Source organism: Dacryopinax primogenitus, assembly GCF_000292625.1.
Source record: "Dacryopinax primogenitus strain DJM-731 SS1 chromosome Unknown DACRYscaffold_7, whole genome shotgun sequence".
In the NCBI taxonomy this organism is placed as follows: Eukaryota; Fungi; Basidiomycota; class Dacrymycetes; order Dacrymycetales; family Dacrymycetaceae; genus Dacryopinax; species Dacryopinax primogenitus.
Genome location: NW_024467204.1, coordinates 1,074,793 through 1,087,023, shown reverse-complemented (window position 1 = coordinate 1,087,023; position 12,231 = coordinate 1,074,793). Strand labels below are relative to the sequence as shown.

The 12,231-nt window shown below is 54.2% G+C and overlaps 3 protein-coding genes across 3 annotated transcripts in view; 1 reads left to right on the top strand and 2 right to left on the bottom strand.

Annotated features, from left to right (window-relative positions):
- Window positions 1–2: 2 nt before the first annotated feature.
- Window positions 3–999, bottom strand: DACRYDRAFT_21814 (uncharacterized protein). The gene is made up of 4 exons (XM_040772553.1): window positions 980–999; window positions 732–915; window positions 482–675; window positions 3–431 (listed from the first exon to the last, which is right to left on the bottom strand). Exons 2-4 carry the CDS (start codon window positions 905–907, stop codon window positions 319–321), a joined length of 483 nt encoding a protein of 160 aa, XP_040629747.1. The 5' UTR covers window positions 908–915; window positions 980–999; the 3' UTR covers window positions 3–318.
- A 162-nt stretch (window positions 1,000–1,161) lies between these two features.
- Window positions 1,162–2,103, top strand: DACRYDRAFT_21813 (40S ribosomal protein S9). The gene is made up of 5 exons (XM_040772552.1): window positions 1,162–1,189; window positions 1,245–1,268; window positions 1,320–1,374; window positions 1,424–1,740; window positions 1,794–2,103. Exons 1-5 carry the CDS (start codon window positions 1,182–1,184, stop codon window positions 1,972–1,974), a joined length of 585 nt encoding a protein of 194 aa, XP_040629746.1. The 5' UTR covers window positions 1,162–1,181; the 3' UTR covers window positions 1,975–2,103.
- Window positions 2,104–2,162: 59 nt separating this feature from the next.
- DACRYDRAFT_21795 (uncharacterized protein) overlaps window positions 2,163–12,231 on the bottom strand; it is a 79,325-nt gene continuing 69,256 nt past the window's right edge. Inside the window, exons 13-28 of the mRNA XM_040772551.1 lie at window positions 10,083–10,543; window positions 9,363–10,003; window positions 9,263–9,311; window positions 8,145–9,225; window positions 7,149–8,093; window positions 6,807–7,096; window positions 6,382–6,748; window positions 6,067–6,335; window positions 5,948–6,011; window positions 5,788–5,899; window positions 5,507–5,738; window positions 5,279–5,455; window positions 5,146–5,224; window positions 4,639–5,096; window positions 3,488–4,585; window positions 2,163–3,436 (exon numbers count right to left, since the gene is read on the bottom strand). Of these exons, the coding sequence (XP_040629745.1) occupies window positions 2,279–3,436; window positions 3,488–4,585; window positions 4,639–5,096; window positions 5,146–5,224; window positions 5,279–5,455; window positions 5,507–5,738; window positions 5,788–5,899; window positions 5,948–6,011; window positions 6,067–6,335; window positions 6,382–6,748; window positions 6,807–7,096; window positions 7,149–8,093; window positions 8,145–9,225 (6,330 nt within the window). The 5' untranslated portion in view covers window positions 9,263–9,311; window positions 9,363–10,003; window positions 10,083–10,543 and the 3' untranslated portion in view covers window positions 2,163–2,278. The remainder of the gene's footprint in view (window positions 3,437–3,487; window positions 4,586–4,638; window positions 5,097–5,145; window positions 5,225–5,278; window positions 5,456–5,506; window positions 5,739–5,787; window positions 5,900–5,947; window positions 6,012–6,066; window positions 6,336–6,381; window positions 6,749–6,806; window positions 7,097–7,148; window positions 8,094–8,144; window positions 9,226–9,262; window positions 9,312–9,362; window positions 10,004–10,082; window positions 10,544–12,231) is intronic.

Sequence of the window (12,231 nt, the reverse complement as noted above, 5' to 3'; positions counted from 1 at the left end):
AGATGTATCATATGGATTCGTAGCGTGATGTGGACGCGTAGTTGTGAGAACTCGCCTAAGGAGCTTGGTAGATGCGTAATGTTACGGGCTAATCCCTTTCATCATACAACATGGGACCCTGCAAGATGCACCTGTGCAAACCCAGTCAATCCACGAATCGTAAGAGATTGGGCATGAAGTCGTGTTTTATTGAGCATGCAGAACATAGACATATCGTATGCCCCAGCTCGACGACCTCCATAGTGAAACAACTCTCGGCCGCAGCAAATCTTCCAGCTCCCAACACCTCTGAACCACGAACGCAAATCCCGACCACGCTCAGATCGTTGTCTCGTACGGCAGGGGGACGATCGTCTGTGGGAGAACGCCAACGCTGGGTACGTGGTGTGCCTCACGGGGTAATGCGGGCACACGCTTGAGGGTGATAGTCTCTGTATTTCAATCAGCTCGTATGACCAGGCACGAAAACCGGGACACCCACCGCCCTTCTCCTTCGCCTCTTTCTTGAGCGCCGCATTGCGCTTCACCCGGTCGACGAACTCCTGGCGGCACTTGGAGTGCTTCACGTGTTCTATACGCAGGTTCACGCGCTTCTCTAGGTACCGGTTGCCAACGATCTTGTTGACGATGACACCGACACCACGGGGAGTGACATTATACACAATGCCAGTCTTCCTATAACGCAGGGTCTTTTAACCTCGAGAATATAACGGATGTACGAACAGACACACCCGTGGTAGTACTTGTGCGGCATACCCTTCTGCACAGCGGAGTTGGCCTTGATATCGACAATGTCGCCAACTTTGTAGTTGATCATGTACGTCGACAGCTTGACCCGGCCATGGTCCTTGAACCCCTTCTTGAACATATGGCGCGTACGCGCGCGGTAACCAAAAGAGTGAGGCATGGTTGTCTACTGACAAGAACGATGACCGGTCAGTAAGAGCGTGTCGGCACTGACGTTGACAGGAATACGCACAAGTTAGTGGATGGCGAGGACGTTACCTTGTACGACTTCCAGGGACTCTGCGAAATGCGCCCAATCGAGCGGTCAATTTGTTTCCGCAAGGGTGTCAGCCACACCCTAATGTAGCTGTACAGCACCAGACGCGGCCGCTCGCACGCGGACTCTTTTTGGTCACTGTCCCTGCCAGTCCGCTCTTGGTTTAGCACGACACATCATGCCTCGGTACGTCGTTATATCGTCGTGTAGTTCAAACTGTTTATTGATGGATATTCTACAGCGCACCAAGGAATCACTCAAAAACGTACGCTTGGATGGTGGAAGTGATGGAGATGAAGTGCTGATATCGTTGCAGCTATAAGGTGCCAAAGAGGCCTTTCGAGGCGGCTCGTATCGATGCCGAGCTCAAGGTGTGTTCTTCATTTCTCCATCCTAGGTCAGTTCTGACACTCCTCTTAGCTCGCTGGAGAATTCGGTCTCCGCAACAAGCGCGAGATCTGGCGTATTGGCCTGACACTGTCCAAGATTCGTCGTGCTGCACGTGAGCTGCTCAAGCTTGACGACAAGGACCCGAAGCGGTTGTTCGAGGGCAACGCGCTCATCCGCCGGCTCGTGCGCATCGGTGTGCTCGACGAGACTCGCATGCGTCTTGATTACGTGCTTGCGCTGAAGGTTGAGGACTTCTTGGAGCGCAGGCTCCAGACGCAGGTGTTCAAGAGCGGTCTTGCAAAGAGTATCCATCATGCTCGTGTTCTGATCAGGCAGAGGCACATTCGGTACGTGCTCGTTTGCTCCATGTTTCCATGCAACTTGTTTACAGGGTGTCCAGCGTCGGTCGTCAACTAGTCAATATTCCTTCTTTCGTCGTGCGCCTGGACAGCCAGAAGCACATCGACTTTGCCCTCAACTCGCCCTACGGTGGTGGCCGTCCCGGCCGTGTTAAGAGGAAGCGTGCTGCTGCTGCTGCTAGCAAGGAGGCTGGTGGTGATGGCGAGGAGGAAGAGGAGTAGATCCGCATTTTTAGTGGCTGATGTGGAGCCTGGATGTAGGCATTTACGCTCTCGAGCTACGGGGAGTGCATCGTATGATGTTATGTGGTCGTACATGCGCAAAATGATATGGCTATGGTTCATGGCTGCCCACCTACTTGTGTGGTTAGATGTGAAGAGAGGGATTGACCTCATGGGGTTTGTGGTGGGAATGTGGTGTATCGCATTATTGCTATGCTACATCATTGTTGGGTGCGTATTAATGCCCAAAGAAAGGAGGATGTGGTATAGGGAATCATTATGTGTCGTACATACAATATCGTCCCTAGTCACTGACTTCTATAACTTCCCTATGGATACGGATACGAGGAGCAGGTTGAGGTGGCAACGGCCCCGTGATGGGTGCACTTGCGCTCGCCAGCTGCTTCTGCGCCCTTTCGATGCCCTTCAGCACACCTCTTCGATGCCACAGAGCATTCATCGCCAGGCCAACTTCTTCCTGAAAATGCGTGGCTTGCTGTTTCTTCATCACATTGTACATCGACTTCAGTTGAGCATACGTCATGACTTGCATTCCTGGGCATTCATTTGACCTGTGCCCCGGACGGTGGCAAATTAGGCAGGGTTGATGGCTGGCAATCGTTTGAGTGGCTGCAGGCTGGCTCGAGGTCATCGGCATACAACTCGATGGTGTAGGGGCATTAGTTGCAGCTGTTACAGACTGAGTTGAAACCAAGGAATTGCGGGTGGCCCGGAGCGGATGACTTTGGGGAGCAGATGGAAAGGGTTGAGATTGAGTGGACTGAGAGCTACTGGGTTGGGACCGAGAAGACGGTCGTCCTCCTAGCCCCGACATTCCTCCCAGCGATTGCACAGGCGCATTTACAGGAACACCGTGCATTCCCGAACCAAGACGCACTGTTTTGCTTGGGTTGCTCGTCCCGGACTGCAGCGGGGCACTGATAGGCGTGGCTTGGATGCCTTGTGAACTTGAGCGAGATAGCCGAGGAGGTTCGGTGTATATGATACCATGTCGTTGCTTCATCAGATCCTTCAGTTCTCCCACGTACGCTTGATACCGTGAATCTCCTTCCAACTTTGTAATATTCTGTTTGATAGCGATGGGGCCTGTAAGGAGAAGGCTACATTTTTCCGGGGGGTGCATCGCTCCATGGCATACAGGACATCTGGAGTGCACCTGGGTACCGTTCGTGTTGGCGGAGCGGTCTGCTTCCACTGTGACAGCATCTCCGAAACTGCTCTCATTTTGACGATTGGGGCTAGAGGCTTCTGAGACAGCGTATGCGTGATTAGAAGACTTCCTCCGCTTTCGCGGAGGCCCGATCTTCACCGGAGAGAGTCCTGTGGATGTGGGGAAAGATCCAGCTGGCACCTGTTTCTGGACAGGCGGAGGCGCCTGGGTTTGGGCTTGATGCTCCCGTGCAAGCTTCAGAAGATCCTCAATTGCATCGAGGGCTGGAATCTAGGGGAAATGAGGTGAGTAGGCTTCCTGGAACGCAGCTGAAGGACATACCCTCGTCTCATCTGGCTCGTTTGAAGCCAGGATTCGCTCCTTGACCGCCTCCAAAGCTCCGATATCGTGCAATTCAGGGCATTCCCCTGCAGGGTGTACGTCACCGCACAGCACGCAAGCGCTGTTTGCATCAGGATCAGCCCTCAACTCGGGACTGCGGCTCCTTTTCTGGGGTATTGTAGCCGCGCGGCGCTCAGGCATGGGGGCCGGGCGTCCTACTGCAGGGCGAGAGGCTCTTGTGACAGAAATTTGAGGCCGTGGCTGAGCAGTGTTCGGCAGTGGCACAGCGGTCGGCGCAACAGGCTGCACCACAGGAAGACGAATTGGGGGGGAAGCTGGCATGGTCGGCTGATAATTATGATATAGGTAAGAATACTGTAGCAAGTGAGACGTGTCTGTCGGACCAGAGTTGATTTGCGGATTAGGATGCTGCAAGGTAGGATTTTGTGGCAAGGTATTGGATGATGTCGGCGTCGTGGCAATGACTTGCTGTTGAAAAGGTAGTCGAGGCATCCAGGGACCATATGGTGATGTCAGCGTAGTGCTGACATTCATATCTGTTGGATTGTGCGGTATTAGCCAGTGGCCATATGGAACTGAGGGCTGTATCTGCGACGTCTGTTGCGTTGGGGTCTGTCCCAGACGGGCTATAGGGATCGATTGACGAATCGCCCGACGTTCGATCAGGTCCACTGGATATGGAACAGATGAGGAAGGAGTCAAGTTGGTTGGAGCGGCAGATGGGACTGCAGATGGGACTACAGATGGGACTGCCAATGGAGGATGGGACGTTGATGGTAGGGCTAGAGGTACGGAGGTGTCCATCCGCGCGACCTCTTGGTCCAAGATTCTTTTCGGACGTCTTGGTCTCTTGACTTTCTCTGGCGTCGGTGCATAGATATCCACATCATCCACGAGAAGGGCATTTTCCAGAGCAACGATGTCTTCCTCGGAACTGCCAGAGCCCTGTTCTGACGGGGCTTCAAAGTCAGATTCCTCTCCAGCATTGTTGCCATCTTTGTTTTTGTCTTCCCTTTCGTACTCTGGGATCTTCGCGTCGCGTCGTTGCTGTTTCACGTCATCTTCGATGAAATACTTCTGTGCACAAGGTCAAATCGACAGGAACGCTTCGCTCAGATGAATGCACCCACTGAAGCCGCAGCCCTTCTGCCGCCTCTGCCCATAACAATTTTGCTCTGCCGCTCCGCTTCTTCCGCCGCTGCGCGTTTCGCAACACTCGCCCAGAAATCGTCCAGTTGTTCGGTCTGTTGCTCTGTGCTGTCTTCTGATAACTCTTCCAAAGCCCCTTTACTCGCTTCCCAGACCTTGGCAAAGTCGAATGTCAGTCCCTTAGCCTTAGAAACTTTGGTGGCTTTGTTATCAGTCAGGACTCTGCCATCGTTCTCGGTTTTCACGATGAGCTCATGAACATCCTGTTCTGAGTAGGTGATATCTTGAATCTTCTTGCCAGCCTCCTCTTCAAAGAGTGCTCGTGCTCCAAAGCTCAGGATCGTTTTAACATCATTCATACCCTCATCGTCCACATCCATCTTCTGGACAATGAGATGGTCAAGGATGAGCTTCTTTTTGCCAGCCTGCATGATTTTCTCTGGATATGTTTCAGAAAGCGGCTCAGGGATATCAACATACGATCATACCCTCTGCAGAATCCTTTATCATCAATTTGAAGACAAGAACTGGTTTCGTTTGACCAATGCGATGTGCCCTAGCGATAGCCTGTAGAGATGCGTGATCAGGGAAAGGAACGCGGGGGAGTCTCAAAACACGTACCTGGTGGTCCATATGCGGATTGAAATCTGGATCAAATATGATGACAGTATCGGCGGCCGTAAGGTTGATACCAACACCTCCGGCACGAGTACTGAGCAGATATATGAAGTATTCAGAACCTTCACGATTGAATTGGTCCATGCCCTTTTGACGATCGGACTGCTTTGTGTTACCATCCTAGCGGCAAAGGTAAGGAAAGCAAGAACATAGATGAGGGAACATCCGTACCAAACGCAGGAACTTGAAACCTTCTTCCACCAGGAAATCTTCCAGAATATCCAGGGCGATTACGAACTGGCTGAATAAGAGGACACGATGACCACGTTCTTTCAACTGAGGCAGCATCTTCTGAAGGAAAACCAGTTTGGTACTTGCTTCTACGTAGATACGATGTAGTTCAGCATCAGGGAGGTCTTTGGGTTCAAGATCACTGGAGACGAGGTAGGGATGCTGAAGGCACCTGGCACCTCGTTAGCCTCGAACGTATATGCCTACTGAGATAGACGCACTTGCGCAACTCCATCAAGAGATTAGTCAAGGTACCTTTCTTGATATTGGCAGCTTTCGCTGTCGAAGCGGAAACATTCACGACCAGCTGTCCAATTAACTCTGCATTTTTGCCTATACGAACGTCAATGCACATCCACGAAATTGTGCGGCGAAACTTACTCAGGAGTCCTCGATACACTTCCTTCTGCAGTGTGCTCATAGACAGCGGCACGATGACTTCGTTCTGGAATGCAGAGTCAATCAGTGCGAATAGCACGGTAGAAAGCGGTAACACTGACCCTCGCAGGTAGGTCCAACTCGTCCTCCTTGACACGCCGAAGGAAGTACGGTTTGAGCTCAGTATGAAGTTGCTTGATCTTCTCTTCGTCCAGCTCTGCGTATTCTCGTTCCAAACGGGGGAGATCGTCCCAAGTTTCCGGATCGAGGAAATGCATCAGGTTAAAGAGCTCCCGTATGTTGTTATTCAGTGGCGTGCCAGTCATGAGCACCCGATGTGCGGTGTTCATCTCACTCAGGCGTTTGAAGATGAGTGTTGAGTCGCTTTTCACTGGATACTGTCAGCTGCCAGCGGATTCAACACCATGCATGCTCACATTTCTGGCTCTCGTCAACAACGAGCACTTCCCAGCGCGTGACGCAATTAAAGACACTTCTGTCCGCCTGGTCCTTGGCGCTCGTCACCGTCTCGTAGGTGGTGATGATCACGTCAGTCCTGAGCTCAGGCTTTCTCTTCGTTCCAACATAGTCCTCCCGGCCGGTATGAAACAGCTCGAACTCGCGAACGACCTTGCGAGCAGCACTTTCTCCAAAATAGGGCGTTACATGCAGGTCAGGCGCCCAGCGAGCAAACTCCCGCGTCCAGTTCGTGATTGTCGAATTGGGGACGACGACAAGAGATGGCGAACAGCGGAACTTGACATGGATCAGGTTGAGGAAAGTAATCACTTGGACCGTTTTGCCCTACATATCCCATGAGTCAGGTCGCTCAGCTCACGAGAAGAGCTGGCTGTCTACGCACCAAGCCCATCTCGTCAGCTAAGATCGCGGAACGTTTCCGGTACCATTGGAGCCAGAGCCAGGTAACGCCCTGGAGTTGGAAAGGGAACAGTGTTCTGCCCTTGACGAAATCAGGCTGTTCGGTCAGTTCCTGGGGCTTGCCATCCCGCTTGTATCCGGCATCCAGACGGGAAAGCTCTTGGTTAGTCAGCGGCTGGTGGGAGATAGTCCGGCTCTGCAGGTAGGTACGGAACGCTTTCTCCATACCCGCATAGGCCGGTCCTCGGGGAGGGTAGGGCGAGTCCCAAGTAGCTACCCAAGGAAGATCAATCACTTTACTCCAGCCCAAGTGTGCATGACATACCTTGTTCATACCCCAGATCCTCCCACTTGATATAACACCAAGCGATATCCTTGATATCCACTTCGCTCAAGTCCGCTTCCTTGCCCAAAGCCCGCCTCAACCGCTTCACGCGCTCTGTAGCGTCCTCCATCTCCTTCCTGTCCGGCTTCTCACCAAGACGCATGACCGGCTCGCGGAGTCGCAGTTCCTCCTCATCCGTAAACGTAGACTCTATATCGTCGCTCATCTCCGCGTGTTCCGCTTCCTCCACCGCATCGGCATCGGCATCGGCATCCCCATCCCCATCCTTAGAAACAGACGCCCGCTTCCTCTTCGACTGCTTCGCAGGCTGAGGCTTCTTCACCTTGCTCTTCTTAGACGGTTTCCAGAAAACGACGTCCAACAGCCTCTCAACCCGTTTCCAAGCCTCGGGGATCCTGTTCTCCGCCTCCGGTTCCACCTCCGGCCTGCTCCTGTTTCCAGAACCAGAGGTCTCGAAGCCTACCGCACCCCCCTCAGCGAGCAGCTCGATCTTGCGGCCTCCTTCACGGAAGTTCTTCAGTTTGGCAGGGGAGACGCTGGTGAGCCAGTTCTGGGGAACCCATTCCACGCGTGAGAAGGGGCGTGTTTCCCATTTGACGAGGTATTCTGTTCTCGACGACGTGACGGTAGGTTGCTCGCCTTCTGTGCTTTCCCGCCCTTCTGTGCTTTCGGGATTGTTGGGTTGGATGACCTTAGGTGCGATAGGAACAGAGCGCCAAGCAAGGATAAGCTCTACAGGGAACGCCCACCGCTGACAATCATCACATTCCCATTTCTCCTGATACGACCGCGCAAGATCTTCCAGTTCTAGCGGGTCTGGGTGCTGGAGCGAGAGGGTGTGGGGAGGGTTAGGAAGGCAGCGGTAGTGCGAGGCGCGCTTGCACCGCGTGCAGCGGAAGATGAGCGCGTCCGCGTCCGCGTCCGCTAAGGTGGGGTTAGCGTTACCAACCTCTCGCTGCCGTGGGATGCACTTACGCGACGCGGTGTCTTCCCCGGGCTTGTCGCCTGCAGAGGCTCGCTCAAGCTTCCCGTCCACATCCACATCCATCTTTTCGGCAGACGGCTCCCCACCACTCTTCCCCCGAAGCAGCACACGCCTCCCTCTCTCCAGCAACGGCGTCCCCGTCCCCGCCCTCTCCGCAGGAGTCCCCGTCCCCGTCCCCGTCCCAGTCCCAGTCCCCGTCCCAGTCCCAGTCCCCGTCCCTTCCCTGCGCACACCCTCCGGCACTACAACCCCACACGTACACCCCGTCCCCCTCACACAGCTCCCACAAAGGAACGCCGTCATCTCCCCCCCCGGTAACCCTTGCCAAAACTCCCTCCCCGTTTTCTGCCTCACGGACCTGATGACCTCCAGTCGCTGGGAAAGGGATACGCAGGCCCAGTGACCTACGATAGGGCATTTGACGCACTTGAGCCACCCGCCTAGTTCTTCTGGGTCTCTCTGAGCATCTTCCTCTTCCTCCGAGAGCTCGCCGTACTTCGTCGACTGGTGCTTCTTTTTCCGCCTAGGTTTGGGCAAGAGGTGCGCAGGCTTCAACCCGCACTTTTCACAGGTCTCCCGATGCGCATGCAGAGGGTCGGCACGCGAAAGTTGGCGTTCAGAGGGGGAGCGCTTGCCCAGCTCGTACAGAGCGCCCATCTCCACCTGCGCTCGAGGCTTCTGGAGCAGAACACGCTCACGCTCACTCTCGGAATCACTCTCCAGCTCGTCAACTTCCACCACTTCGTCGAGAGCGGACAATCTGCCAGACCGGAGCTGACGCGTTTTCCGTCCCTTTGGACGAGCTTTCGCAGCAGCGCGCGTTACCCGCACGTCCTCGTCCTCCTCCCGTGCCTCACTCTCGCTCCCCTCAGCAGACCTGGGCTCATACGCCCCCTCGCCATCAAACGACGGGCTCCTCCTCTTCTCCTGCCTCGTCTTGCGCAAGTCGATCAAGATCTTCAGCCTCTGCATCCGAAGATCATTCTCGGGGTCAAAAGCTCGCAGCTTGCCATTCCTTGTCTTGAGTTCTATATGCATTATCCCGAATCCCGGGGTCGAGTCAGTCAGCATCAGGGAGGAGGAGGGAAGGGGAGGGAAGGGTATGTACCGTAGATGTTCAACAAGTCCTTTCGGCGCTCGAGGTCTGTCGCGGGTTTCTAACCCGTGTTAGCAGAGCGACCGTTTGTAGTAGAGGGGGAGAGACTTACTCGCTCGACCCTCCCATCCCTCAGCTCAACATAGTACCACATCCTGCCCTCCTTCCTCTCATGCCCAACGACAGCCTTCATGCGTCTTCCTAGCGGGACTTCATCTCCCTGCCCTTCCCCTTCCCCCTCGCCCGGAGCAGAAGAGAAAGAGGGAAGTCGGGGAAGCACGGGTAGCCGCGTGTAGGTGTAGGCTGAGAGAGGAACGGGAGGTGAGGGAGGGAGGACGTAGTCCAGCGTACGCCATCCGAGCTTCGTGTGGGGGTGTTCTGACTCTGAGTACTCCTGCTCGTGATGGTGGTCTTGGTCCTGCTCGTGCTCGTGCTCGTGCTCCTGGTGTTGCACAGCTCCAGTCTCTGACTCTGGGTCTATCAGATCTGTAACCAGCTGCTCATCACCCGGCGACCTGGACGTGGACGCGACAGGCGACTCCATCATGCCCGTCCAATACCAGTAAAGAGTGCCAACCCTTTTCCTTATCGACTCGAGTAGGAACGGGTGGTCAATGGTCAATGGTCAATGGTTGATAGTTGATGGTGGTGATGGTAGAAGACGCGTCCCTACGCGTACACAACTCGCACTGCGTTGAATAAGGCGGCGCCGCACATATAAGTCACCACTTGAATGCGGAACCAAATCGCCTGCTGATTTGGTAAGCATCCCTGATAGACCAGGAACAGGAGCAGGATGTTAGGGCAACACAGGCTGACTAAGTCTGCTCACCTAAGAGTGCCAAGAGTCTAAGCAGGCAACAAGGAAGTGGAGTAAACCTGATGACTAAGACCTATCTACAGTATAGGTACCTGTGGATGATCCTAAGAGACCAAGTCTGAAGAGACAGTCCCCAGGCAGAGTAGGCCTTATATTTATACCTCTGTGGTGGAACCTGCTAGAACATCTTGCTTACTCAGCCTAGTCAGGTGATCAGGTCATATGACCAAGGATGAGGTCATATGAGGTCATGCACAGCCATGCACAGCAGGTCACCTGACCATCCAATCCTTCCAGCAGGTTCCAGCACATGCCAAGGTATACCAGCTACTTCCATGTCATAAAGGCTTAGTCATGTCTCTTGACCAACCAATGAGCTGGTGCCCTGACACAGGAGCAGGAAAATTGCACCATAACTTACTCATATTCTCATTACTCAAGGACCAACAGGGGCAGAATGAAAACTATGTATACTAGTGAAACCAAACAAACTAAAGCAAGGAAGCAGAAAACCAGGGAAAGAACAAAAAGTGAGGAAGGAACTGAGAAAACTTGTGTGGCTGCTTCTGTTTCTGCTTCTGTTTCTGCTTCTGCTTCTCGTGAATTAATGACAATGGGCGATACCGAGCAATATTAACTGCGCATTGTAAACGGACGGACGACTGGTGACTTAATGATGGATGACGTGCATCCACACTAGGTAGTTTGACACGAACAGAACGCATCTCCAGTTATGATTAGGAAACAGCAATGGAATGATAATAATGTGCTTGTGCTTGTGCTTGTTTACAGCATCCAGCTGCAGGTACAACCTCAAACGACAACGACAACGACAACGACAACGACAACATAATAAACAGTATGTACCCTCTCTCTCCTCCCAGCTAATAAACACACCTCTCAAACTGAAGGGAACCACTCCTCCTCCTCCTCCTCCTCCTCCCCACACTCCCCCCCCCGGCGCTCCCTCGCATGTTCACCCAACCAAGCCAACTCTTCCCTTCCCACACATTCACACCCTACCGCTTCCACCCATCTCAGTCTTCCAAGTTCGCTCAGCACCTGTCTCCCCCCTTGCCCAGACACATGCTCCCCTCCCCCGCCGCCACCAGGGTCAACCTCCATCCATCCTTCGTCCCTCTTCACCCTCTCTCCTTTATCCCGAGCCGCCCTCCGCTCTTTCACCAACCTCACCAGTCCCCCTCCACTCACATAGTCACACCCCCGGAGCAACATCCCCTCCAGCCCAGGGGCGATCCACCCCCCTCCCATCTCCCTCCTCTCCAGCCCCTGCAAAAACTCGTCCGTGACCCCACACCCCCAGAGCTCTAGTCTGCGTAACGGACCCGCCTTCTGCATCATAGACAGTACAAAGTCCGTTGCGAGGACTTCGCCCCGCATGATCAGCTCTGTCACGGAGGCCATACAGTCGTCGTAGATGATAAACGGGCCTACGACGTGCGGTCCTTCTGGTCCATAAGCGAGTTCCAGAGACTCGAGGTTAGGAGTAACCACCCTGGGAAAGAACCCTTGGATGATGTCAAAGTTCTCGTCGACTTGCATCGCTAGTTTCCGGAGGGAACGTAGTTTTCGCCTCTGTCTTACAGACCCAGGGGCGTCAGAGTCCATATGCAGGTCCCGGAGCGTGAGATGGGTAAGCATAGGGCACAGTTCGAGGATATCGATTAGCTGGCGCATGGACGGTAACTCGACATGGACGAACTCGATTGCTCGGATGTGTACTTGCCCCGGGAAGAGGGAGAGCTTGACCGGCGGGTGGTGCTCGATTTGCCCTGTCAGGCGAAGGGCGTGACATCTCCCCAGGTAGGGGGGGAGAGTGGTGTTTATCCATCCTAGTGACCCGGTAGACGCGCGTACGGAAAGGGAATACGTGTGTGGCGAGCATCTTGCCAGAGGGCCAAGTAGCGCCCTTTCGCTCAGCTGGGGAGTAACGCGAATGTCCGTCCATAGCCTAGGGGTGGAAAATGCTACTGAGCGCCAGGAACGACAGACGTGGGCGATGAGCGTGGGCGTGTGGGCTGTTGGGAGGTGGGCGAGGTTTGGAGGCCTGTATGGTGCTCGGGGGGAGGCGAGCAGGAATATCGTCCCTAGGACTTCTCGGGGTAGGCGGTTGATTGGCGGTGTGGGTTGGATGAGGTTT

What these genes read in the sequence shown, in the direction of transcription:
- DACRYDRAFT_21814 (XM_040772553.1), bottom strand. Translation starts at nt 907, where the DNA reads ATGCCTCACTCTTTTGGTTACCGCGCGCGTACGCGCCATATGTTCAAG. An exon ending in CCGCACAAGTACTACCACGG is followed by an intron (nt 676 to 731) that starts GTGTGTCTGTTC and finishes CCTGCGTTATAG; the next exon opens with GAAGACTGGCATTGTGTATA. An exon ending in AGAGGCGAAGGAGAAGGGCG is followed by an intron (nt 432 to 481) that starts GTGGGTGTCCCG and finishes ATTGAAATACAG; the next exon opens with AGACTATCACCCTCAAGCGT.
- DACRYDRAFT_21813 (XM_040772552.1), top strand. An exon ending in GTATCGATGCCGAGCTCAAG is followed by an intron (nt 1,375 to 1,423) that starts GTGTGTTCTTCA and finishes CACTCCTCTTAG; the next exon opens with CTCGCTGGAGAATTCGGTCT. An exon ending in ATCAGGCAGAGGCACATTCG is followed by an intron (nt 1,741 to 1,793) that starts GTACGTGCTCGT and finishes CAGGGTGTCCAG; the next exon opens with CGTCGGTCGTCAACTAGTCA.